Here is a 25,140-nt window from a genome sequence, read left to right as displayed (position 1 = left end):
GTGAACATCATTGGACATAGATCTTTAACCACAATGTTGATTATTCCCTTAGGATAGAGTCCTAAAGAATGTCCATTGGTTTTAATTTGCAGTCCACGCAAAGCAAATAAGATAATGTTATTTAACAATGATTGCTTTCTATTAAACAGATCTTTATACTAGAGGTAGTTTCAAAATTATACTTTACTTAGATTTATTAAATAAGGACCACATGCATGTACTCTAATATGGCATTCTTTCTATTTTACTTTCGGCAAGTGAGTGTTTAGTCTTAAGAAACTAAATTCTGTATGTTGTGTTTTAGTTTTTGAGGTGCCTCATTTCATAACATTTCACTTTTCTGTTCATAGTCTCTTATATGTGGTCCCTCATTTGACATAGCTTCCATTATTCCGTTCTTGGAGCCGCTTTCAGAAGACACTATTGCCGGCCTCAGTGTCCATGTTCTGTGTCGTACACGCTTGAAAGAGTATGAACAGTGCATAGACATACTGTTAGAGAGATGCCCAGAGGCAGTCATTCCATATGCTAATCATGAATTGAAAGAAGAGAACCGGGTATGCTTTTTCAGATTATGTTTTTAGGCTTGATCAGTGATAATCAGATTTGATAACCTCATTTCCTTTCCTGCAAAACGGGGACAATTTATGCTAATCCAACCTCAGGGCTGTGTGGGTCCAGTAAGCATATATGTTTAATAATGTTATGTGTTTTGAGTACTATTAAATGCTGTTAAATATATGGAGATGGTATATTATCATCATTAAAAATCTTTTGTTTGAAGATGAAGTAGTTGATTACCTGAATATTTGGGAACAGTGTATGAAGGGAAAATATTTTCCCTGCCATACGGTTTTTAGTTTAGAAATTAGAATAATTTTGGACCTTGGTTCTTTTTTTCTTCATTCCTTCCTTCTTGCCACATAAGAGATGATAACGGGATATGTCTGTTACTTCTTGAAAATAGCCGTGTACATATATACAACATGTATTACTGGGTTTTCAAGTTACAAACCTGACTTTTATGTTATAGTTAAGGCAGAAGACTGGCTGCTGACATAACTTCTGTTATAACAAAGTTAGCTGCCTTAGACAAAATGATGTATTTTTGCCCTGTGCTTTCCTGCACAATCTTCTTATTCTTGTTTGAAATCTGAGAATAAAATGCATCAAACTAAAATTTATTCTTTTTTTCCTAAGATAGACTCTGTGGTGGAAAAAACTGCTACCTGAACTTTGTCAGAGAATAAAATGTGGTGGAGAGAAATATCAGCTCTACCTGTCATCATTAAAAGGTAAAATGATTTTTTTTTTTTTTTTTGCTTGATTATAAACTTAAGAATCTCAGTTTTAAATTTGGTGAAGCCTTCTTTCTCAAGTATTTTCATGTGATTCTCAAGTGAGACTGAGGGCCTTTCAGAACCGTCTGGGGAGCTTGTTTTCAGCATTCACATACCCTCCCCTTAACATTTGATATTCATTTATCCCGTAGTCACAGAACTATGTTCTTTTAACTTAATCCTTTCAAAAACTTAACAAATTATCACAGTCATAGAAAATGACAGCATCAATGTTTTAAAATGTGAGTAGTCATTAAGGCAATTACATATTTTATCAATGATCAGAGTACTTAATTTACTTCGTGTAGGAAATTAAGATCATTACTGTTAAACATAATTATAAGCAAGTATTCATGAATAACAACCTCAAGGATTTGAAAGTTGAGTATCTAGATTGTACAGTATTTTACAGCATAGTAGTTATTGGAATTTTCATAATTCGTAATCATAAATCTTGATAGATATGTAATCCGTTTCTATACTGCTGTGCATTAATATAATTAGTGAATTGCTTTCCTGATGACAAAGGGTATGGGTATATCGATTGCAGAGCACATAAAATATTAGAAATTGACAGTGTTGAAATTGTGTTTTCTAGCCAAGACAGTTGATTTTTAAAATGTAAGGCCGAGGCAATGATTTTTAAAATGTAAGGCCTAGTGGCCATTGGAGATTATTTTTCTGAAGATCTCCCTTTAATTAAAGCTGTATGCTTGTGATTGGGAAGGGAAAGGGGTGACTTTATTCTCAGTCCTACCCATCTCCCTGATTGCTTTAGGTTTTCAGAAGATGGAAGTGTCAGGTGTCTGATTGCTTTGCCCTACTTGCATACCCTTTACATAATTTATCACTGACTGTTTGTGTTGGTGGAGCACTTTCCAGTACAGACATCCCGCATCTTTACATCTCAGCATCATCATTATCTTAATCAGAAGACTCTTCATCCTTTTATGATCCACATCCACACACTCCACCCCCTCACCCATAATCATTCCTCCAAATGTTACATTTTTCTGTGTCTTCAGAATACATTTATGTGCATACATGTGTGTGTGTGTATTGCTAATGAGACTTAAGTGCCATGTGTGATTTGCCTTTATTAGACTGTAATACCTCAAGAGCTGGCATAGTGTTTTATTCATTTTTCATGGTTACACTTTCCTCACCCACAATATGCCTCTCCTATAGGAAGCATTCTGTAACTGTTCATTGATTAGAAACAGAGACAGCTAAAGAACTTTATGTTTATTTCACAGAAGGGCGTTTTCTTAACACCTGTACACTGAGAATAGCCCTGTATTGGGATCTGGAGAATTGGAACTGAGTTCTAGGTGTGCTACTTAGAAGTGTGCTAGCGCAAGCCAGTTTTCTAGTGTCGTGAGACTAAATGAGAAGTTCAGCACTGAATCAAAAGTTAAATGTTAGGCAAAATTACAAGAGGGTGAGGTTGGAGACGGAGCTCAGGGACTTACATGCTTAGGAGTTTGGATTTCTTATCTCTGTAATACAGCATTTCTCAACCTTGGCACTGTTGACATTTTGGACGAGATAATTGTCCATGTGCATAGGGGTTTCCCCTGTGCATTTTAGGATATTAAACAGTATCCCTGGTCTCTGCTCATTAGATGTCAATACTACTGCCCCAGTTATGACAAGCAAAAATGTCTCCAGATGTTGCCAGATGTCCCCTGTGGGACAAAATTTTCCTAGTTGACAGCTACCACACTAATGTAGAACCATTAAAACAGGGGTTAGTGGGTTGGTTGTTTGTTTTAAGGAAATATTCAGTACTGTTTTTGTAATGAACCATGCTTATTTTTTAAAATTCTGGTACTGTAGTAAATTACAAACATTAAATTTAAAAATAATTTAAAATCCACCATCCAGAAATAACTATCTTCAACCTTTGACAAATAGTTTCTAGACATGCTGGAGGATTTTAAGGGTACAGGTTTACATTTCGATAGATCATTTATATGTAACTTGTAGATTTAGGTAGCTGGTGAGTGGAGTAGAGCAAGTAATTTTAACTTCTCTTAACCTCAATTTTCCCAACTCTAAATCAGGGGTAATACCCCTTAGTTTACCCTGTTTGGGATGGGGCTTGGATTAAATAAAAACCTCAAAGGATTCTAGAAGGAATTAAAGAGAAGTTATATATGAAAGTACTTTATTAATTTTTAAAGTACTCTATGAATTTAAGATATTGACCTTGTTCTTGGAGTGATAACCTGTATTATCCCCTCCTTATTTGGGAGAAGAGGAGAATTGGGAAGTGGTGAGATTTTTGTTGACTCTATAGCAACTCCACACTAGCTCTCCAACTTAATTTTTTTGTTTCTGAGATACTACTTACAGGTTCCACATTTAGGTAAGTAAACTGCTTTAATAGGAAAACATCAATAATTCATATTTTTCACACATATTTTGCAAGCTAGTTAGTAGTTGCTGTTTATTAAGGTCTGATTTTATGTCAGATTTGCATCATTGTATTTTAGCTGAATTTTCACAGGAACTGTGGAAGCTAGCAAACAGTACAACTACATTATAAATGAGGAACCTAGGATTGGGAGATGAAGTGACTTTCTTAAAGCCAGTCAGTGAGTAGGTGGAAGGGTCTGGATCTCTTCCCAAGTCTCTCTGAATTCCAGAACTAGGAGTCTTTTCTATAAACCATTGCTGCTTTATTCATTAACTCTTTAGCAACAAAGGCAGTTCATTCTTTTGTATAAAGAAAAATTTAGCTTGCTGCATATTGGATGGATGACTTTGGAATGGATCTTATATTTCACTTACTCTGCAAATAGAGTAAGTGACGGGCATGCAACGATCACACAGGGAATGGCACTGACATGTGGATAGAAGATGTAAGACCAAGTGGATGTTTATTGGGAACATTGTTCATAACTTTTACCCTTCTATTCCAGGAGAGGGCAGCATGTATCTATTAAGAAGCAGGAGAATCATAAAGTTGCATTTTTTTTTAATGTATGTTACATTCCTTAATATTAAAAATGTTCATTGGGGCTGGGCACAGTGACTTATGCCTGTAATCCCAGCACTTTGGGAGGCCAAGGTGGGCGGATCATGAGGTCAAGAGATCGAGACCATCCTGGCCAACATGGTGAAACCCCATCTCTACTAAAAATACAAAAATTAACTAGGTGTGGTGGTGCACACCTTTAGTCCCAGCTACTCGGGAGGCTGAGGTAGGAGAATCTCTTGGACCCAGGGGGCAGAGGTTGCAGTGAGCTGAGATCGTGCCACTGCACTCTAGCCTGGTGACAGAGAGAGACTCCGTCTCAAAAAAAAAAAAAAAAATGTTCATTAGAACACTATTGCAGTTGGGGGAAAAAAGAAGTAAATGGTCGTGAAAACAGATTTGTGCTTATTAACAACATGAAATGTTTCAATAGGAACTAATTTGGGAAAACATTGGTGTTATTCTATCAAACAATCTTTATAAATTAGCTTCAGTATGACTTAGCTTTAAAAAAAGTATTTAAATGATTGTACTTTTCTTTAGAGGACAGTAGAAATCGATTGCAAAATAATAGAGTAATTCAGCAATGAAATAATAAATCCAAATTTCATGTGGCTGATATAAAATAAACTTCAAAGGATTCTAGTAAGGAAAAATAAGTTACAACCATAAAGAAGCCTATGGATTTAAGAGATTGATTTTTTTATTTGAAGTTATAACATTTTGTTATCTGAACTAGCTTCTTTTTTTTCTCCCTGATATGTAGTCTTGCTCTGTCACCCAGGCTGGAGTGCAGTGGTGCGACCTCAGCTCACTGCAACTTCTGCCTCATGGGTTCAAGCAGTTCTCCTACCTCAGCCTCCTCAGTAGCTAGGATTACAGGTCCATGCCCGGCTAATTTTTTTGTATTTTTAGTAGAGACAGGGTTTCACCGTGTTGGCCAGGCTGGTCTCGAACTCCTGACCTCATGATCCGCCCACCTCAGCCCCCTGTGCTGGGATTACAGGCGTGAGCCACTGCGCCCAGCCTGAACTGGCTACTAATTGGTTGGTTAAGTAAGAATAGATTGAATGGGCCGGGCGCGGTGGCGCAAGCCTGTAATCCCAGCACTTTGGGAGGCCGAGACGGGCGGATCACGAGGTCAGGAGATCGAGACCATCCTGGCTAACACGGTGAAACCCCAGCTCTACTAAAAAATACAAAAAACTAGCCGGGCGAGGTGGCGGGCGCCTGTAGTCCCAGCTACTCGGGAGGCTGAGGCAGGAGAATGGCCTAAACCCGGGAGGCGGAGCTTGCAGTGAGCTGAGATCCTGCCACTGCACTCCAGCCCAGGTGACAGAGCGAGACTCTGTCTCAAAAAAAAAAAAAAAGAATAGATTGAATGAAAGACAGAGTTTCAGTTCTAATGCACATATTCTTTTCTACAAACAGAAACATTGTCAATTGTTGCTGTGGAACTAGAACTGAAGGATTTCATGAATGTTCTCCCAGAAGATGGTACTGCAGCATTTTTCTTGCCATATCTTCTCTATTGCAGTCGAAAGAAATCATTGACTTAAGGTATCATTTGAAAAATACCATAATGGCATTTGAGACTGAATTTCTAAAAATTGAATGCCAAAGTACAAGTAGAGGAGTTTTTGACTTTATATATATCACACACACACACATTTATGATGCAGATGTTTTCAGACCTGCTTACCTTACCCTGTAGTGGTAACTATTCATTTCTTAACTTATGACCTCGATCAATTTAATTGTCTAGAATATAAAAAGTCTTTAAGACATAAGAATTCCTTGGAGAAGCCATATATTTTTTAAGGTGGGGATTGACTTTTATTCCAAGGAACAACATCAGTTCACTGTTGTTGGAGACATGACAATCATTTTCATCCCAAGAACACTTTAAGGAAACATTTTGCAAGTATGCTTGAAAGAATGTCACTAACTGGTCCAGAATTTTATCTTCTTGATTTTTCCAGATTTCTCTATGTTTTTGAGAAAGATGTTAATGTTTTGCCATGGTAAAAAATTTCAAACCTCATTTTTTTTTGTTCCTTTTCTCGTTACTTTAAGAAAACTCATGCTGTTTCTCTGAATCAAATGAAGAAGTTTACAGAGCTAACTTTCTTCTTGTCTAGCTATTAACATTATTTGTCAAATGCATGTTTTTTTCAGCCAAAGCCTTGTTTCCATTTTTTGTTGATGTGTACTCTTGCTGTTTTAGCTAGCGTGTATGTGAAAATAAATAAATATATCATTGTGTTCACAACCATGTGTCTTTAGTTATAACTTCTTGTTTAAAAAATTTTTAGTTCAAGTTTAGTTCATTGATATTATCCTCTGAATGCAGTTAAGGCTGGGCAGAAATTCTACTCACGTGACGTCTGCCACAGGTGTATTTTGAAGCTTTTCTTCTAATGGCAATGTTTATCCTTACCAGGATTTGATGTATAGAATTGTCTCTCAACTCTGCTTTTCAGAGTTAGACGTTCCAGATAATGTCCTTTAGACTATCTCTTCAAGGGTTCACAAAACTCAGATTTGCGTCATTCTATTTTATTTATTTTATTTTTATTTCTTTCCCTCATACCTTGCCCATTCCCTCTGAATATTAGGTGTCATGTCAATGGCATGTTAGAAGGATCAATGGGAAGGCAATGATTGAAAACGTTTCAGTGAACCTTAATAGTGTTCCTTTGAGGAGCACCCAGGAGAATATCTGGTCATAGATCTTTTTTTAAATGCAGTTTTATACAACCCTAATAGTGGTGATATGATTAGACTATATGAATCCATTTTATTAACTAATGTACAAGTGTCAGTCATGTATCATTATATAGTCTGTTGATCTTTCCATTTGCAAAAAATTAATAGTTTTCCCCCACAAATGCACGAAGTTGTATGTTTTCAGTCTTCTTTTAATGTTTATAGTCATTCCAAAGTAACATGCTATTTTACACTTTCACATACACTGTTATGAATCATTGGTTTTTCTCTTTTTTCCACTTATCACCAATTTATTTCATTCAGCCAGACTTGGTGTCTATAGAAAAAGAAATTTTAAGACCATTATTAAAAATAATAATATGGTTAAAAAATTAGTAGATGGTTCTTTAAATATATTCTAATTTTTTAATGTTACTTTATTCTTGATTCATTTATAGTTTTCTATTTTTTATATGTTTAAAAATCTCTCATTCTATTGCTGCTTTATTTAAAGAAAGATTACTTTCCTCCCTACAAGATCTTTATTAATTGTAGAGGGAAGATGAATAACTTTACAATGGAGACACCTGGCAGACACCACCTTAACCAAAGCTTGAAGTTAACGAGTAATGGAACCGATCAATATCTTGTGCCTCCTGATATGGTGTACTAAGAAAAACACAACATCATGCCATGATAGTCTTGCCAAAAGTACATAGCCTAAATCTAATCATGAGGAAACATTAGATAAACTCAAATTGAAGGACATTCTACAAAGTTGCTGCCCTATATTAAGGAACTATTCAGAGTAAGGGAGACTTAAAAGACATGCCAACAATGCAGTACATGATCTGGGATTTTCTTTTTCTATAAAGAACATGAGTAGGATTATTAGTGACGTTGGAAGAAGATCTCTAGTTTTTAAATCATTGTTACTTTTCTGATTTTGATCATTGTATTGTGGTCATGTACAAGAATATTCTTGTTTTTAGGAAAGGTGGTTGTATGTGTCTATACATGTCTGTGTGTATACATACAGAGGGTGAGCATGAGAGGGAGACAGGAAAAAGAATGAGAAAGCCAATGTGGCTACACAAATCATTAACATTTAGGGAATCTGGGTGAAAGGTATATGGGAATCTGAAATTATGTCAAAAAAAAGTTTTAAAAGTTTCTCTTCATTGAATTAATATGTTGTTATATATTCAATAAGCAAACTATTGTATTGGATTTGGGTACTTAGCTAGAAATACAGAATACATAGTCCCTGCCTGTAAGAAATTTAAAGCTAAGCAGACTTTTCTAAGACTCATAATTAATGTAAACTTGCTCAAAGCTTTATTGGACTTATTTAAAGATGATTCAGACTGATAAACTTAGCTACTGATTTTATGGGCCAAAGATAGTTCAAACTATCTTTTTTTATTCAGTCTGCTTCTTTCAGTCTCATGCAATACTTTTTCTCTTTGCAAAAGTCAAATTTCTCTTTAATTCTGTATCCAGTGTTGATTTTTCCTTCATATTTGCTATTTGTTCTGTAATTTGTCCTATGGCTTTAAAAACTATCTCAACTTTCTTAACCAAGCAGTAATCTCCCTCTTCTTTCACGGTTGTTATACACAGGAGGAATCTTCTCTGTGGCTGTGTGTGTAGGGTTACCCTGTAGTACCATACTCTGCATGCCAGGCATTTGCACACATGAATTCCCCAAATACCTCCATGTTACTTACTCACCATTATTTTTCTGAGCAAGACTATCCTTTTGTGTGGTTTACATGCAACCACATGTAACCACATGGTTTACTAGTGTTATTTAAAGACGAAAGTTTTCTTTCTCATCATATTTGGCTCTCTTCACCTTGTTCAAGTTATTGGCATTAAATTTAGTGGCTTGTCAGAGTCTTTGATATTCTAGTGTTATCAGTGACTGCTCTAATAAAAAGGGCATTAATGTAAATAGTTTTTCATGATATAAGTTGTTAGTGTAAGACCCAGGAGTAGAAATTAAAACTTTTCATTTACACTAAAGGTTAACCCTTCAGAGCTTTTTAAATCTTGAAATATATTTACATTTATATTTTCTTTATTTGTATGTTCCCCTTTTTCCCCATTTTAGGGAGGAAAGACATAGATTGGTTTTCTTTACATAATTTCCTCCTTTTGGGTTTACCATTTCCAATTACAACAATCTTCAACTCGAAAGACCCAGGAAAGACCAAAACCTGCAGCCACAGTGCAGGAATCCTACCAAAAAAAACTGTTCGGTTTTCTCCATTTTAAGTTTTGTGTGTGTGTGTGTGTGTGTGTGTGTGTGAGTGTGTGTGTGTACCTACACATGGGGAGGGTTATTGCAGGGGTTGGGGAGCAGTGCATGTAAATTTTGTTTCTTCCCTGGATCTTTCACAAACAATAATCAGTAAGGTTCCTCCTTTCCCTTGGAAGCACAGAAAAACACTGCCTATTTGAAATTACATTATTTGGGATTGTCTTGGGCTTCTTTTACATGGAGGTGCCATCTAGAAAAAAATGTTTTTTTTTATTAAGAAAGAAATTATATTTTAAATGTGTCGTATGTGAATAGTGGTTTGTTTCTTGGTAAATAACATGACTCTTCCCTTATATCAGCTTTAGGTATAATTACACATTTGTATTAACTTAGAAATGACTGGTGCTGTTACAAGCTCTGGCTGTCAGGAAATGAGCAGTATCCCTCACCATTTAGCAGGAAAAAAATCCTGTTTGGAGGTAGAGAAGGAAGAAATCAGTGGAGCAGATTCACAAATGCTTCATATTGATGCTTCATATTGGGGGAAGTATTTAGGAAAGTAGTTCCTTTAATTATATCTTTTATATATGGCTTCGAGAATTACTACCTGGATATTCACCTTCATTTTGTAGAACAGTGTAAGTGGTTTCCATTCCAGCATGAATGTGGTCAGTCACATGGCAGTGGAGTAACCAGATTCCAGGTGCTCTTGGAAACATTTCTAGGGTTTGGTATGTTCCAGGGAAAATGTCAAAGACATCAGAACTATAAACGCCCCTGTGCTTAATTAGAAAAATGACAAATAATGTATAATATTGTATATGAGAGTTCACTCATGTCATTTGTTAATGGTCAGCTCAAGGATATTGAAAAAATGGATAAATCTGTTTTTAAAAAATTGAGCTCGTTGGCCGGGCGCGGTGGCTCAAGCCTGTAATCCCAGCACTTTGGGAGGCCGAGACGGGCGGATCACGAGGTCAGGAGATCGAGACCATCCTGGCTAACACGGTGAAACCCCGTCTCTACTAAAAATACAAAAAACTAGCCGGGCGAGGTGGCGGGCGCCTGTGGTCCCAGCTACTCGGGAGGCTGAGGCAGGAGAATGGCGTGAACCCGGGAGGCGGAGCTTGCAGTGAGCTGAGATCCGGCCACTGCACTCCAGACCGGGCGACAGAGCAAGACTCCGTCTCAAAAAAAAAAAAAAAAAAAAAAAAAAAAAAAAAAAAAAAAAATTGAGCTCGTTTCTTTGTTTAATACAAACGGTAAAATGTGGTTTTTGTCTTCCTACTAAGTCTTTGATATCCACATCAAGTGGGTGTGAAGATGTGATGAGAATGAACTCATCAATCAGGACTACCCACAAACCTCCTATACCTTGATTCTGGTTTGCCTGTTTGTCATAGCACTTAAGCTACACAAAAGGAACTCAGCTGTGGCCCCATTTCAGCCCTAGCCTCACTTTTGCTGAATCTATCCTAGCTTGTCTGTGAAGCTTTAAGTCAAGGTAAATAATAAAGGAAGCAGAAAAGGAGGCTGATGAAAAAGACAAAAACCAGAGGCACTTCAGGGAGTCTCAACTGGAAACAATAGTTGGGTGCTAATAGTCTATTTCTACAAGGATAGAATTGAAAGCCCTCTAAGAATACAATATATCTATGTAAAACAAAATGCAGATAACAAAACAGGCTTTCTGCAGTATGCTTTTTGTTAACTTCTGCATTTTCTATATTAGCCCAAAGCATAAGGAAAAAGCATTTCCAGGAGGGCCACTGGCTTCTGCTGAAATCAGTACTGAGAAAGAGCAGAAGTAAGACTGAGATGTACAGACCAAGTTGCTTGTCACCTAACTAATCTTGCTCACCTCAAACCATTTAAGATACAGAACTTAGAACAGGCAGGGCAAGGGTTATAATAAAGTCTTGTGGTCTCTACTCTTATCCATCATTATGTGAACATTCCTACCCTCTTTGTTAGCAATTCCACTCAGTTGCCTTAATCAGGAATCTGTGAGCAGAACTCCATGAAAATTCAGTTAAAAATCCAAATCCCAGGAAGAGCTCAAGGTGTAACAAAGGCTGGTGTGTCCGTTGAAATTGCTGTGCCTTATATAGTCATCCCTCAGTATCTATGGAGGATTGGTTTCAGGAATGCCCCCATACCGAAGTCCATGGATGCTCAAATCCCTTATATCAAATGGCATTTTCCATATAACTTACGCACATCCTTCCATATACTTTAAATCATCTCTAGATTATTATAGTACCTAATACAATGCCTACAAATCATTTCATTTCCATGGATTCCACATAGTACTCAGTGCAGCAAATTCAAGTTTTGCTTTTTGGAATTTTGCAGAATTATTTTTTCCTAAATATTTTCAATCCATGATTGAATCCTGGATGGGGAATCCACAGATATGAAGCACCAGCTATACTCTTTGCAGCTTTTAATTTTTCATAAGTCTCTCTGAGGAAATGTTTTCTTCACTTGTATTAAAACATTTTCAAACAGAGCAAGAGTAATTGCCATGGATAGCTCTTACCTTGTATTGGAAACTATGGCCATGAAAATGTACAGTGTGTAAGTCTATTTCATTGCCCATTCCCATCAGATACCAGTTGACTTCATCTCCCACGTGCATTGTGAGGCCTTGTAGGTTTCCAAACATTCTTCCATTAATAGCTAGGGAAAGCATATGGTTTTATGTTACTTTTCAGGATATTTTAAACCAATGGCTATTTCAAAGAAAATATGATTATTAGGTTAATGTAAAGAATCTTTTTGATGTTATAGGACTTATTTTACTACAAATGAGGGAAATCGATACTTTAAAGTGAATAATATCATACACTGCTTTTCTAGGCACTTTGCACCAAAAGTCTTAATCTTAATTGTGGATTATTTCAAAGGAAATGAGATTTTGGAATTGGAAAATAAATTAGCAAAAGATTTTGAGCATAATCCCCTTTTTGTTGTGAACAGAATTCTACCTCACATACAAAGTGAAGCAGAAGTGGTTTATTTTAAGACAAAACAAATGAATAGTCTCCAAAATAATTTTATTTGAAAGAGAAAATGATAAAAAAGTAGAAAAATTCTTTTAGAATAATGTAACATACCATGCATTTTATTGCTTTCTATGAATTCCTCATCATCTTTGTTTACTTTTTCCGGGTGATCAGAGTATGTTTTGATGTTGTCATCTAAGTACCAAGATTCATTCTCATCGAAAACTAGAAACAGAAGGGCAAATTCCAGTTTCTTTCTGGGATTGAATACTTTCAAGTAATGTCTTCGACAAACAATCAGGGGGCCAATTAATCCACTGTAGAGATCCTGGAAACAAGGAAAATCTTCAGTAACCCTTGTGATGTAGGTCAGGATTTCAGAGAACTGAGACTTTACACCCTCGGCCTCAGGAATTTTGGAGAGACTGATTGAAGTAGACTTTGCCCGATGTGGTACTGCCAGTTCAGTAACTTTTCACTTGAAGTAGTTAAATTGGAACAATGGTGAGTAGTAAGTAGGTCATGTGGTGATGCTGACATAACAGAATGTCTGCAGAGGCAAAAATTAACTCAGCCAATGAGCAGTGATTTTAAAAGAATCCCAAATGAACAGTGTTGGTTTGTTCTGTAAACTCATGAACTCTTGAGTGTGAGCCAAGCACTATGGCAGTATCTAAAAAATTCATAGATGAATGAAATGTATAATAATAAATAGCACCACAAATACCAAATTTACTCATTTGTTTGAGCCAGAACTCTGAATTATCAAGGAGCTACTTCCCTCTGGCTCACTCAGGCACTTCACCCACCTATCTATAACTCACTCCGTTTCTTTTCTCCCTCCTCACAGTAGAGGTCCTTGAAATTTGCCTCATGTATTACAGCGGGCTCCCAACCTCCAGTCTCTTCCCTCTCCAAGCCTGCCTTCATTCCACCAGAATGAATGATCTGAAATGCAAATATACTGCCATTCTTTGTCAATTTTTCAGTGGCTACCTGTGACCCACAAGACAATATCGAAACTTCCCGAATATGATCTTGAAAGGCCTTTGAGCTGTATCATATTAGGAAATGTTAGATTTTTGTCTTGTGTGTCATAGGTAGCAGCATATTTGCTAAAGTAGATTGCAAAACAGCTTATTTTCCTAGGATTTTAACATACAGTTGGACCACAGGAAAATGCTAACCTCATCTTCCTTCAGTTGTGTGTCTGTTTTGGGAAGTGTCATAAAACAAATGATTTACACTTTACCTTAACTTGATCCACAGTTGAAGAGTAAGCCCATGGAATACAAGCAGAATCCTCTGTTCCAGGTCCAGATCTTTCTGGGATTTTCCATATGTAAGTGAGAGTTTCACCTAAATTCATCAAGTGTTAATGGATCTGGTTGTATTTGGTTTATATTACACACACACACACACACACACACACACACACACAGCCTGGATAACTAGGACCCAGGAACTGGAAATGTCAGTGTAATTAGTTTTTAAAAATTGTAGTACTCAAGATTCTTTTTTTTTTTTTTTTTTTTTATTATACTTTAAGTTCTAGGGTACATGTGCATAACGTTTATATCATGTATAACTCCCCAATCAGGAATTTAGTTTTAAGACAAACTAAGACAACATTTTGTCATTTTTTGAGTTAATTATAAATTAACTAGCTATAACCCACTTGCCATACCACAAAGCTAGGAGGTGCACTTCCAATATTACAATTTGAAAAAACTTTGCAACCAATCTCTTCTTAGCTTGAAGTATGAAGTATGTTTTCCTAATATACTTTTTTCTCTTCAGATACCAAGTGATTTTTCTCCAGTGGCTGGCATCTTTCCCGTAATCTTCCCTGCATGTGTGTATCTGGACTATGTTGTGTAATTCCCTCAGCTTCAGCATGGTCTTCCTTTCCTTGTCCTCTCTCACAATCATCCTTAGTGAGCTCATGATTCCTGGCGAGGAGCCATTAGACCTCTTGATCTCATGAGTCACCGATTTGCCACAGTTTTGTTTACCCCCCTCCGGTCCCTCTAATTCGATCACACCATGTGCTGTTTTGTCACTACTCCCACATACAGGACATAACCACACCCTGGGCCTTGGCACTTTGAAGACAACCAGTTGCTTCACCCTCATACTTTGCCAAGGCTCTGGGCATGTGCTCTGGGCTTTTCTCCAGTCTGATCTGCGTTTCCAGTCACTTCAGGGCTTCCTGTGCAACTGCTCACAGACCTCGGCTTTTGGCCATGCGCACTCACCAATCCCAGCCACGCTCATTTTCCATCCCATTTATTTAGACCACACCATGACATCTTCATGCTCTCACACTAACCTGCCAGAGTCTGACAGACATTCACTAGAGAATCAAGCAAGATGACAGATGATCTCAAGTGATGTGGTAGACATCTTACTCTTTCTTCAAGCCTCAGTCTGAGCTATTCCTACGTCCTCACCCTTTTTCTAAGCAGAAAATTTCACTAGAATATAAAGTATTGATTCACCACCTGCACATATTACTGTCTTGCCATCTCTGCTTTTACTTATTCTCATAAGCTGCAAAATAACATTCCCTTCTCTTTTCCACACCCCTTTACAACCTGCTCTTCTACCAGTGGTCAATGCCCAAAACTTTGGAATCATGCTTGACTCCTCTCTTCCCTGACACTCCCTAGTGCCCATTTTCCAGCAGGTCCTTTTAGCACCACCTTTAAAATAGAACCAGAGTATGATAACATCTCACCACTTCAGCTGCTTCCACCATGTTCCAAATCTCTATGATGATGATGATGATGATGATTTTACCCAGATTATTGCAATGGTCCTTAACCGACCCCAGATTTTGTCCTTGCCCCCTTATGGTCACTTAACCACACATCAGCCAGAACAGCCCCTTAAAAAGTGTCCATCAGAACATCAGTCTTAAATCTCGAGTCTGAGGTCCTCCCTACTCCATCTGGTCCCAGCTCTTCCTGGATCTCATCTCTAGCATTCTTTCCCTTGTGTGCTCTTCTCTATCCTCTGGTTGCCTTGCTGCTGCTCAAACACACCAGGCATGCTCCTATCTTCAGGGCCTAGAATCTCTTTGTGTACAATTACCTGAATTTCATTACTTCTCAATCTTTAAGTGTTTTCAACAATGCCACCTCCTCAAGGAAGCCCTCCTGACCACTCTACCTAAAAGAGCACCTTTGCTACTCCCTGGTAAGTTATTGAGAAATAGTCTTTTCCTGGAAGCCAGTTTTATAACTAATAGAAGAAAAATATGGTTCTTGTTAAAGAAAATGCTCACCTATGTATATGATCTGTTTAAGATTTTACTCTGTGTTTATTAAAGAAACATTTGATGATCCCCTAATACATGCCAGATACTGGACTAGATAGGGGGAATTTAGAGTTCCAAGTAGCAGCCTCTGGCCGTTAGAACCACATGTGCTGGAGGCAGGCGTGGGAACATCCAGCCACATGCGGTGTGGTAGATGTCGTTTGAGCTGTGTTCTAGCTGAGCGAGGAGACAGCATCTCTCTGATTCACCCTTGAGGATTCATAGATGTCCACTACCTTCAGGTTTTTCTCTTAAGCTCTCCTGTGGACTTTTTTTTAGTATGAACATGTGCATGTACTTGCATACACACAGACACCTCCTTGTATCCCCTCTTCACAACTACCTCCCTTTTCACTTTCTTGGTCCAGACTCTCTATGATGAGAGTAATCTATGGAAAGGCTGTATACCCCTGTTAAAATGACACCCTCCCCCCGCAACCCCACACCACAAGTACCTGGTAATGTTGGAATAACTGTAGAACTCTCTGTTTGTACCCCATGGGCATGTATTGAGTAGGGCCTTGTGGCCATGTTTTTAAAGATAATTTTGACTTTGTCTCCAACATCTGCATGAAGTTGTGGACCTGGCAAAAGTGAAAAGGAAAAGTGGCTTGTATATCTGTCCAAGCAGAAGGTCTAACTTAGTAATAAAAGCAAAGATCAGCAAAGATAACTTGTTTCTCTCCCCATGGGTTTGTGCTGTAATACTCTTGGATTTATACTGCATCCCAGGGAAATTGGAATCAACACACTGGAAATAAAGATGGAGACCATTTGTTTATCTCTTAAGAGTTCTAGGGAAGGTTTGGCCTGAAAGTCCTTTGCAGAGTACTGGTCATTTAATCATGGTGGGTTAGATATCTGGCCAGGAGTCATTTTGCAGCCCTTGGTGTGGGGATACCCCTCCCATTTCTACCCTTTATCATATCTTAGCTTGTCTCTTGTCTGGTAGGATTTTTGTGCTCCAGGAACAATGCCATTTTGCCTTGGTGTCTTAATGTAGGGGTTGAGGATAACCAAGCCTCAGGGGAATGCTGACCGTATGGGAACACAGTGGGGTGGGGATAGGAGTGGGGATCCCTGCAATTGATAGTTTCAAAGAAATGTCTCAAGACCAGTGTTGCTTGAGATCTAGACATTCTGTCTTAAAGTGAATCCTAAAAAATTGAAGGCAGCTTTTCCTCTGCTTTGTGCAGTGTGTGGTACCATTTTTTCTTTTCTTTATTTCCTGTTGTAATTAATTTCCTTTTGTATATTTCTTCTTGTAATTAATCATTTATATTTTAATTTTAAAAGTAAATAGCTATAATTTGCGAGAAATGAGTAGGATGATGGGGAGAATTTGGTTAAGAATTTCATTAGGGCCAGGTGTAGTGCCTCATGCTTGTAATCCCAGCACTTTGGGAGGCTGAGGTGGGTGGATCACTCGAGGCCAGGAGTTCGAGACCAGCGTGGCCAACATGGCGAAACCTCATCTCGACTAAAAATACAAAAATTAGCCAGATGTGGTGACTCATCCCTGTAGTCCCAGCTACTTGGGGGGCTGAGGTGGGAGACTCACTTGAGCCCAGGAGTGGCAGGTTGCAGTGAGCTGAGATCATGCCACTGCACTCCGTCTGTATTTTGACAGAGCGAGACTCTGTCAAAATACAGAATTTCATTAGAAAATAGTTTCTGGGAACTTCACTAAAACTACAGGCATCAATTTGATAAAAACAAAATATATATAATTTTATCAGTATACGGGTTAATACATTGTTTCTAAGAGAAGTAATATTTTACTATGCCATGTTATGTAATAAACTTAGGTCTTATTTTATTAGATAACTAATTTTTAAATTTTTATTTGAACAACTTTGATATATGAACCAAGAAAACGAAACCCATAGATATGAATTGACTGTTACTGCAGGTAGCATCACATCATTAACCCACACCTGATAAACTGGAGCTATTAACATACCTAGAATTCCCAGATGTTCTTCTTCAGCTTTTCTCTCCACTGGAACACGGAATGTGTTATCAGTATACTGCCGATACACAACTTTCTTGTACTTTGAGCCTATGTAAAACTCTTCCTTATCTAAAAATGCATTTGAAACACTTAAAAAAAAAAAAAAACTAAGGTTAATATTTGTCTTAATGAAAATGTAACAAGTTTTAAACTTTAAATTTTGAATAAAAATATAGTTTTTATTAGAGTAATTATAGTAGTTTTTAATCATCACTCTTCTATCCAAGTAAGAAAGAATAATAAGACTGTATGTGTGGTAGAAGGCACACCTAGCCATTTGAGTGTAGTCATCTGAGTCCTGGCCTCTACCCTGCCACTAGTGAAAATTTCCTCCAGCTAGTCACTGCCTATTGGAACTTCAGTTTTTTCATCCCTAAAATGAGATATTTGAACAGATCATCTCTAAGATTACTTTATAACTCTAAAATTTTATGAGTCCAGTATTTCTGATTTATAGGAACTGAAATGGACATATTTTCCCAGGCATTCCCTTTTCCTGAAGTTTTCATTTCTAATGGCACCTGTAGCCTTTTAACCATTTTGCCCCAATTACAAAATAAATGTTTATTCCTTTACACTGCAAATCATACTCACTACTGCTGTCAAGCTAACCAGGTAACCACTGGTAGCCACAGGTCACCAGTTGTGCTATGCACCCTGGATCTGAACACCTGCCCACCCCAATCCCTCAGATCATCTCCATGCAGTCAGTGCATGATGTAAGGGGGATGATGGAGAGGAAGGTGCTTGGAAAAGTATGAAGAAGGGGCTAACTAGAAGTGATGAGTGATGCTGCTCTAAATTAATGTTTCTGAAGCTCTGATAATCATCCTCTACTTACATCTATTCATACAGAATTTATTTTGTACTTTTCCATAATGCACATGTTACTGGTAATGTTGTGCCATATTTTCCTGTAAGTTCTTGGAGGGTAGAGACTATATCTGCTATATCACCTTTAAGCATTTAAAATATTCCATACATTACAGTTTTAAGAATGTGAAATGACTGTTAGACTAACAATGAAAACTCTGAAGGAAAAATAAGCAACAAACTGTTGCTAAGGGGAATAATATTTCTGCTCTGAATTTGGGAATTAACTTTTGTTAAGTTTGAAAATAAATGATACGTGAGGGCACATGAATGTGAGAAGACACTGCAGCAGAAAAGAAAGCAAGACTCCAAAGGATCAAAGGAGGTAAATGGAAATTTTCCCTTGAGGAAATTGAAAGAAACAGAAATGAATGAGGACAAGTTCCTAGGAAGTGTTTTGTTGTTGTTTTTGTTGTTATTGTTTATGCAACTTTTTTTTTTTTCTCTAAAATTTGGTGTAATTCTTACTTCTCTGAAAAGGAAACCTAAAATTACAGCTGAAATTGGGAATCAGAGTCTGGAGAATTACTTCTGCTCTTGTAAATGATGCAGCTCCTTCTCCCACTGCCTTTGTGGGGAATAATCCCATTCCACCTCCACTGCTGCGATATAGTATGTCCTCTCTCCCAGGTAGAAGGTGGAATCCTCAGACTGCCGCCTGCATTGGTTCACAGTATATTTTTGCTTCATGCCGCCTGTGTAATGATCAGTTGTAAGGCATTCAACATTAAAAGTCCCTGGAGTGGTAAATAAGAAAACATGTCACTTCTTTGCTAGTGCCCCCTGGGGCTCTCCACCTTCCTCAGAATTAATACTGAAGTCCTTATTGTGGTCTCAGTTAGGTGATCTAGCTTTCCACACCTCTGATTACATCCCCTCCTGCTCACCCTGCTCCATACACCAAGGCCTTTTGCTGTTCTTAGAACAGGTCAAGTGTGTGCCTGCCTTGGGACCTTTGCACTTGCTGTTTCCTCTGCTGTCTCCCCAAAATATCCTCATGGTTCATGTCCTCATTTTATTCTGGTCTCTCCTTAAGTAGCACCTCCTGAGAGAATCTTGACCCTTTCCCCTCTCAGTCACCACCCCCTTCCCCTGCATTATTTTTCTTTATGTACTTATAATCACTTGACATACATGCATTAATATACTTGCTTGTCTGTCTCCCTGCATTAGAATTGCAGCAACATAAGACATCTTATCTCTTTTGTTCATCGCTGTATTTACATTTGTTGAAGGAAGGAAAGGGTGACACTGGATTGGTCTTAAGTTTCAGTGGCATATCGTAAACCAAATAAAGCCTGAAACAAGCTAGCATATTTTCACATTTTGATTAAAATTCTTTCTCTTCTGTTTTAGTTTGTTTTACTCATTCAGAGCCAGGTCTATAGATGTCTCTGAATCTGCATGGCTACAATGCTAAAATAGAATATTCACTTGCAACCAACAAGCCTCTACTTACAGCCTACATCTAGGCTACAGAGACATGAAAAGTTTAGGTGCAGAATATTTATGGGAGTCATTCCCCTTCTAGTCTGATTTTCCAGCTGTCTTTAAAAGGACCATAATCTAAAAAGGGATCATCTTGAGGAGCCTATGGAAACGGAGAAAAGCCACACCCTGTTCTTTTCTTACTCCGCATTCTCCTCAGTAACTACGAAACAGATCCATCTGGTACATACTTCAGCTGATAGTAGCCTGGACTTGCTCTTTCAGAGATAGGAAGGGTACTTGGGAGGCTTGGGGAAGGAATAAGTTTATCGCTCAACACATTCTGCTACAGAATTTTAAACCAAAACTACACAAATTCATCCACTAGAGACTTGGCTTTAAATAAATATACCTTCCGTGTCAGGCCACATGAGGAGTGTAAGACTTGTTTGAGGGAAGAGGTTTACTGTGTCTCTCCGTTCTCCTCTCCACAGATATGTGTTTCCTGAAAAGTATATTCCATGTACATCGGCCTCATTTCCAACGCTGAATAAGTACCACACGACCGAATCTCCTTTGCACATATTGAGACCAGGCTGATTCCCATACATGAATCCATTCATGGCTATGAAAGTTGGGAAGTAACATTTTGGAAGTGGTTTAGATTCTACTACATGACAACCTCACAGACTTTCCAGGACCAACTTTGTTTTTTTAATTTTTAATTTTTGAAAGACCTATTCAGGCCTGCCCACGCTTTATGTGTCAGGAGTGTCCTTGCAACTCCTTGCCGTTCCTGGCACTTCCAGAGCAGACGCTGGCTGCAAGGACCAGAGCTGAATGCATAGTTCTTGAAGTTCTATGCTAGTGTCCCTAGCAACCTGGGAATCCCACTGCTCTTCCTGGCTAAAACAATGATTCTGTCATTTCCAGTTCTTTAAGTGATTATATTTGTGAGCACCCAAATCTGCGAATTATAACAGCTTTTTCTGTGCACCATATACTGGGGTGTGTTGCTGTTCTAGATGAAAAAGTCTGTAATTCATCTTGAATAACAGGGAAGGTCATATGTAGGAGGTTTTTTTCTTTATCTTGCATATTTAATTATTTTTGATGAATAATATTCTCAGTGCTTCCAAATATACAAAAATGCAGAATCAAAAGAAATATTTTAAAGATTGTGGGTAGCATGACTAGTACCTAGCTTGAAAATATCAGTTTGTAACACAACTTTACATGTTTTTCTTCTACTAGCTACAGTAATTTTTACTGATGTCCATTAGTGGTGTGGGCCTTTTGAATAATGAACTCACTGTTTCTGAGCTCTAACCACTTTATAGAATTACACTAGGTATTAAAAAAATCTAATATTGGACTTAAATAAAAATCTCTGGGGGTATTCCAGGGCACTGGTCATTTTTTGAAAGCTCCCAGGTGATTCTAATGTGCAGTCAAGGGTTAGAATCATTGAGGGCTGAGATCATCTCTTTCTGCATATTGAATAATCAAATGAGCCTGTCATTATTGAGCCACACATGAGAAAAGCATCTGATCCAGTAGTTTTCGAACTGTAGCGTTCATCAGAATCACCTGCAGAGTTTGTTGAAAATAGATTGCCGGGACCCATCTCCAAAGTTTCGGTCTTTGTAGTTCAGGGTAGGGGTCCAAGAATTTGCATTTCTAATAAGTCCCTCAGTGATGCTGAGGCTACTGATATAGGGACCACACTTTAAGGACCATTCATGTAATTGACCTATCTTGAATTAAGTGAAATAATGACTAATTGACTGACACATCAAATAACCAATGATATTACCTTCAGGACACTATTGTCATCATTTATTGAAAAATAATTAATGAGCAAAGCTCTTCACATTTTGGTTTAGTTAAAAGCATTACATATGCAGTACTAAAATAACTTGGTAGATTGGTGGATGATGCAGTACTTACAGTGCATTTTATTAGATTCCTGAAAGTCTTCATCTTCCTTATCCACCTGATCAGGTGCAGTTGTAAACATTCTAATATTATCTTCCAGGAGTAAACTCTCATTCTCATCAAATACTGTGGGAAACAAATAGAACTCCTTGTCTACATCTTTCTGTAAATCAAAACAAAATGAGATGAAGACGGAGTGAGTAAAACAGAAGACTTCCATGTGCACAATACTATTTGTGCACAAACACGCCTAAGGGAAGGAATGAGAACAGAAGTTTCTGTTGCTCTTTGTAAACTAGGGTTCATGAAATATTTCAGTTCACCACCAGAGCTTTCTTTGGTATCTGTTTAGTGGATTCGTGGTTCAATATAGTAATCTGAGCCTCTCTCTGCATCTAAAGGTTCTAACTCTGCCTTCCTGCTCACGTTGCACATACCAATTGAAGCCACCAGAGGGAAAAAAAAATTGTTAAAATACGAGAGAATATGGGTCTGTGCTGGAAATCAGGGAAGATGCCATCCACATTCATGAAAACCGGAAGAATTTTTGTAAGGCAGAGCAGGATGGAAGCAGATTTGAGGAAGAAATCATCTTGGATGAAGAAATAACCTCCCAATGAATTCCAACAGAGATTCCAACAATCTCCAGCCAGCTGTTCAAACATTATCACCTCCTCCCACTTCTCCCAGTGGGGGAAAAAAAAAAAAAAAAGGAAGCAGAAATGCTGTCTGGTCTTTGAAATGATTCAGTAGTTCAGAAGAAGGCAGTCAAAGGAATCAAAGCAAATGAGCTCCTGAGAATAATTGACTCTCAAAGGAGAGAATAGAGATTATTGCCTGTCTTTCCCTTGAGATCAGTCCTTCAGATACATGATAAGGTGATTATCAAATTGAAAAAAATCAAACTAAAGCAAAGACCTGAAGGTTAGATCCTGCAGAGAACTGAATCAGTGATGAAGGTGATCTAAAGAAAGCTCCCATTAGCTGGGTGCGGTGGCTCACGCCTGTAATCCCAGCACTTTTTGGGAGGCCGAGGCAGGCGGATCACGCGGTGAGGAGATTGAGACCATCCTGGCTAACACGGTGAAGCCCTGTCTCCACTAAAAATACAAAAAAAAAAAAAAAAAAAAGCCGGGCGTGGTGGCGGGCCCCTGTAGTCCTGACTGCTTGGGAGGCTGAGGCAGGAGAATGGAGTGAACCTGGGAGGCGGAGCTTGCAGTGAGCCGAGATCGCGCCACTGCACTCCAGCCTGGGCGATAGAGCGAGACTCTGTCTCAAAAAAAAAAAAAAAAAAAGAAAGCTCCCATAAATCGGATGAGAGCATTTGAAGATGAAAAATATACACATTGTAATAATTTTAGAAAGAAGTTATAAAAGGAGGAGGCACAATCGTAAGAAATACTAATGGAAGTGTTTGCCACCACAAAGGGAAAAGACTAGAGGATTCAGATTCAAAAGCTTCCTGAAAACAAGATAAAATTAATAATAGAGATCTATACCTAAAAATGTCCTGGTAAATTTTCCATTTTAAAAATGTTATCATGAAAGGAAAAAATCAGGTTGACATTGAAATTACCAAGTACAATAAATGCCAGAAGAAGGTGAAGTAGCATTTATCTTTTTGAGAAAAAAATATTATGATACAAAAATGTAACACCAGGTAAAGTACAACAAAAGTCATTTTCAGATGTATAAGGATTCCAGCAGGGACTGGTACAATCACCTATATACTGATCAACAGAGAAAACTTTAGTGAAATGTTTTCAGGCATGTTTTCTAATCATAATGCAATAAAATTAAAAATTACTAGTCAAGGACAAAAAGTAAAAAAGAATGTCATTTTTGATCCAAATAACTCTTAGATCAAAGAGAAAATGAAATGTTGAGATAACAAATCTCAAGTAATTGAGATAAAGTAATGTCTGTGAGAACGCTGTAAAGAAAAATGTATGGAATGTAAACATATAAACTAAGAATCTGAAAAGCTTTTTATCTTAAAACCAAATAAAAATAAATGTAAATATCTGAAAATTTTTTAAAATTAGTTACAGAGAAAAATTAATAAAGACAAAAGCATAAATTAACAAATTTAACACAGGTAAAATGATTAAACCCAAAAATATATTTTGTGAAAAGACCAGAGAAATATATAAATCTCTGGCAAATCTAATAAAAAAGGTGGAGAGAACCAAAAAATACCACATTAGAAATGAGAAAGGAATATAATCACATATATAGGGAAGAAAAACGTAAACCATTATATGCAATAAGTGTGATCAACTGACTTAGAAAGAAGTGCCTGACTAGACCAGTACTCATGGCTGAAATGAAATAGTGATTAAAAACATAAATAGGCTGTGTGCAGTGGCTCACACTTGTAATCCCAGCACTTTGGGAGGCCAAGGCAGGCAGATCACTTGAGGTCAGGAGTTCGCGACCAGTCTGACCAACATGGCAAAACCCCATCTCTACTAATAATACAAAAATTAACTGAGTGTGGGGGCGGGCACCTGTAGTCCCAGCTACTCAGGGGGCTGAAGCACGAGAATAGCTTGAGCCCAGCAGGCAGAAGTTGCAGTGAGCTGAGATCACACCACTGCACTCTAGCCTGGGCGACAGAGCGAGACTCTGTCTAAAAAAAAAAAAAAAAAAAAAATAGGATGGGGGGAGCCCCATACATAAACAACAAAACTACTCCTTTTTAGAAGTCAAAATAATTTTACAGGTAGTTTCTTTCAACTCTCTAAGGAGCAGATGGTTCCCAACTATTTAAACTATTCCTAGTTTATTTAATAAAGATAGTATAACCATGGATATTAATTTCATTTATAAGCTTAAATGAGAAATTCTAAATCAAACACGATCAAACTCAACCCACCAATATATTAAAGAAAAATTCACCATACTCAAGTATTGTTCTCCCCCAGAGTGCAAGGATAGTTTAACAAAGATAGTTAAACATTAGAAAGTCCTTAATGTAGCTGGTTATATTTATTTGTAGTTGATCATATTAAAGGAGAAAAATTATATAATAATTTCAAGAAAATCTAAAAAGAAATTTTTATAAAATATGACATTCTGGCATTAGCTCTTCCCTTTGCTTTCCTCTCAGATCTTTGCAAGGCTGTCTCTTTGAAATTTAGGCATCACATTAAATATTATTTCCACATTATCTGAACTAGAATTTCTGTTCACTATCTCATTACCCTATTTTTCTTTTTTTTTTTTAACAGAACTTGTCACTTTCTGAAGTTATCTA

The 25,140-nt window shown here is 37.6% G+C and overlaps 2 protein-coding genes across 10 annotated transcripts in view; one reads left to right on the top strand and one right to left on the bottom strand.

Moving 5' to 3' along the window:
* HPS3 (HPS3 biogenesis of lysosomal organelles complex 2 subunit 1) overlaps positions 1-6,595 on the top strand; it is a 45,196-nt gene extending 38,601 nt beyond the window's left edge. For 2 of the 6 annotated variants that reach the window (XM_033212356.1, XM_033212359.1), the window contains 3 exons: positions 351-557; positions 1,205-1,295; positions 5,755-6,595. In XM_033212356.1, coding sequence (XP_033068247.1) covers positions 351-557; positions 1,205-1,295; positions 5,755-5,882 — 426 coding nt within the window. In that variant the 3' untranslated portion in view covers positions 5,883-6,595. Of the gene's footprint in view, positions 1-350; positions 558-1,200; positions 1,296-5,754 lie in introns of those variants that run through there. The other 4 variants (XM_033212358.1, XR_004437297.1, XR_004437298.1 and 1 more) reach the window with 4 other exon arrangements.
* Positions 6,137-25,140, bottom strand: part of LOC117084046 (ceruloplasmin) — a 51,819-nt gene continuing 32,815 nt past the window's right edge. The window contains exons 10-19 of one of the 4 annotated variants that reach the window (XM_033212353.1): positions 21,894-22,044; positions 20,356-20,568; positions 19,045-19,252; positions 17,592-17,731; positions 16,084-16,212; positions 13,559-13,665; positions 12,418-12,634; positions 11,841-11,980; positions 9,906-10,080; positions 6,137-7,369 (exon numbers count right to left, since the gene is read on the bottom strand). In XM_033212353.1, coding sequence (XP_033068244.1) covers positions 7,353-7,369; positions 9,906-10,080; positions 11,841-11,980; positions 12,418-12,634; positions 13,559-13,665; positions 16,084-16,212; positions 17,592-17,731; positions 19,045-19,252; positions 20,356-20,568; positions 21,894-22,044 — 1,497 coding nt within the window. In that variant the 3' untranslated portion in view covers positions 6,137-7,352. Of the gene's footprint in view, positions 7,370-9,653; positions 10,081-11,840; positions 11,981-12,417; positions 12,635-13,558; positions 13,666-16,083; positions 16,213-17,591; positions 17,732-19,044; positions 19,253-20,355; positions 20,569-21,893; positions 22,045-25,140 lie in introns of those variants that run through there. The other 3 variants (XM_033212354.1, XM_033212355.1, XM_033212352.1) reach the window with 3 other exon arrangements.

This window comes from Trachypithecus francoisi, unplaced genomic scaffold (genome assembly GCF_009764315.1).
Source record: "Trachypithecus francoisi isolate TF-2019V2 unplaced genomic scaffold, Tfra_2.0 Lachesis_group0, whole genome shotgun sequence".
NCBI lineage: Eukaryota > Metazoa > Chordata > Mammalia > Primates > Cercopithecidae > Trachypithecus > Trachypithecus francoisi.
The sequence above is the reverse complement of the archived record's forward strand: the minus strand, read 5'-3'. Positions and strand labels throughout refer to the sequence as shown.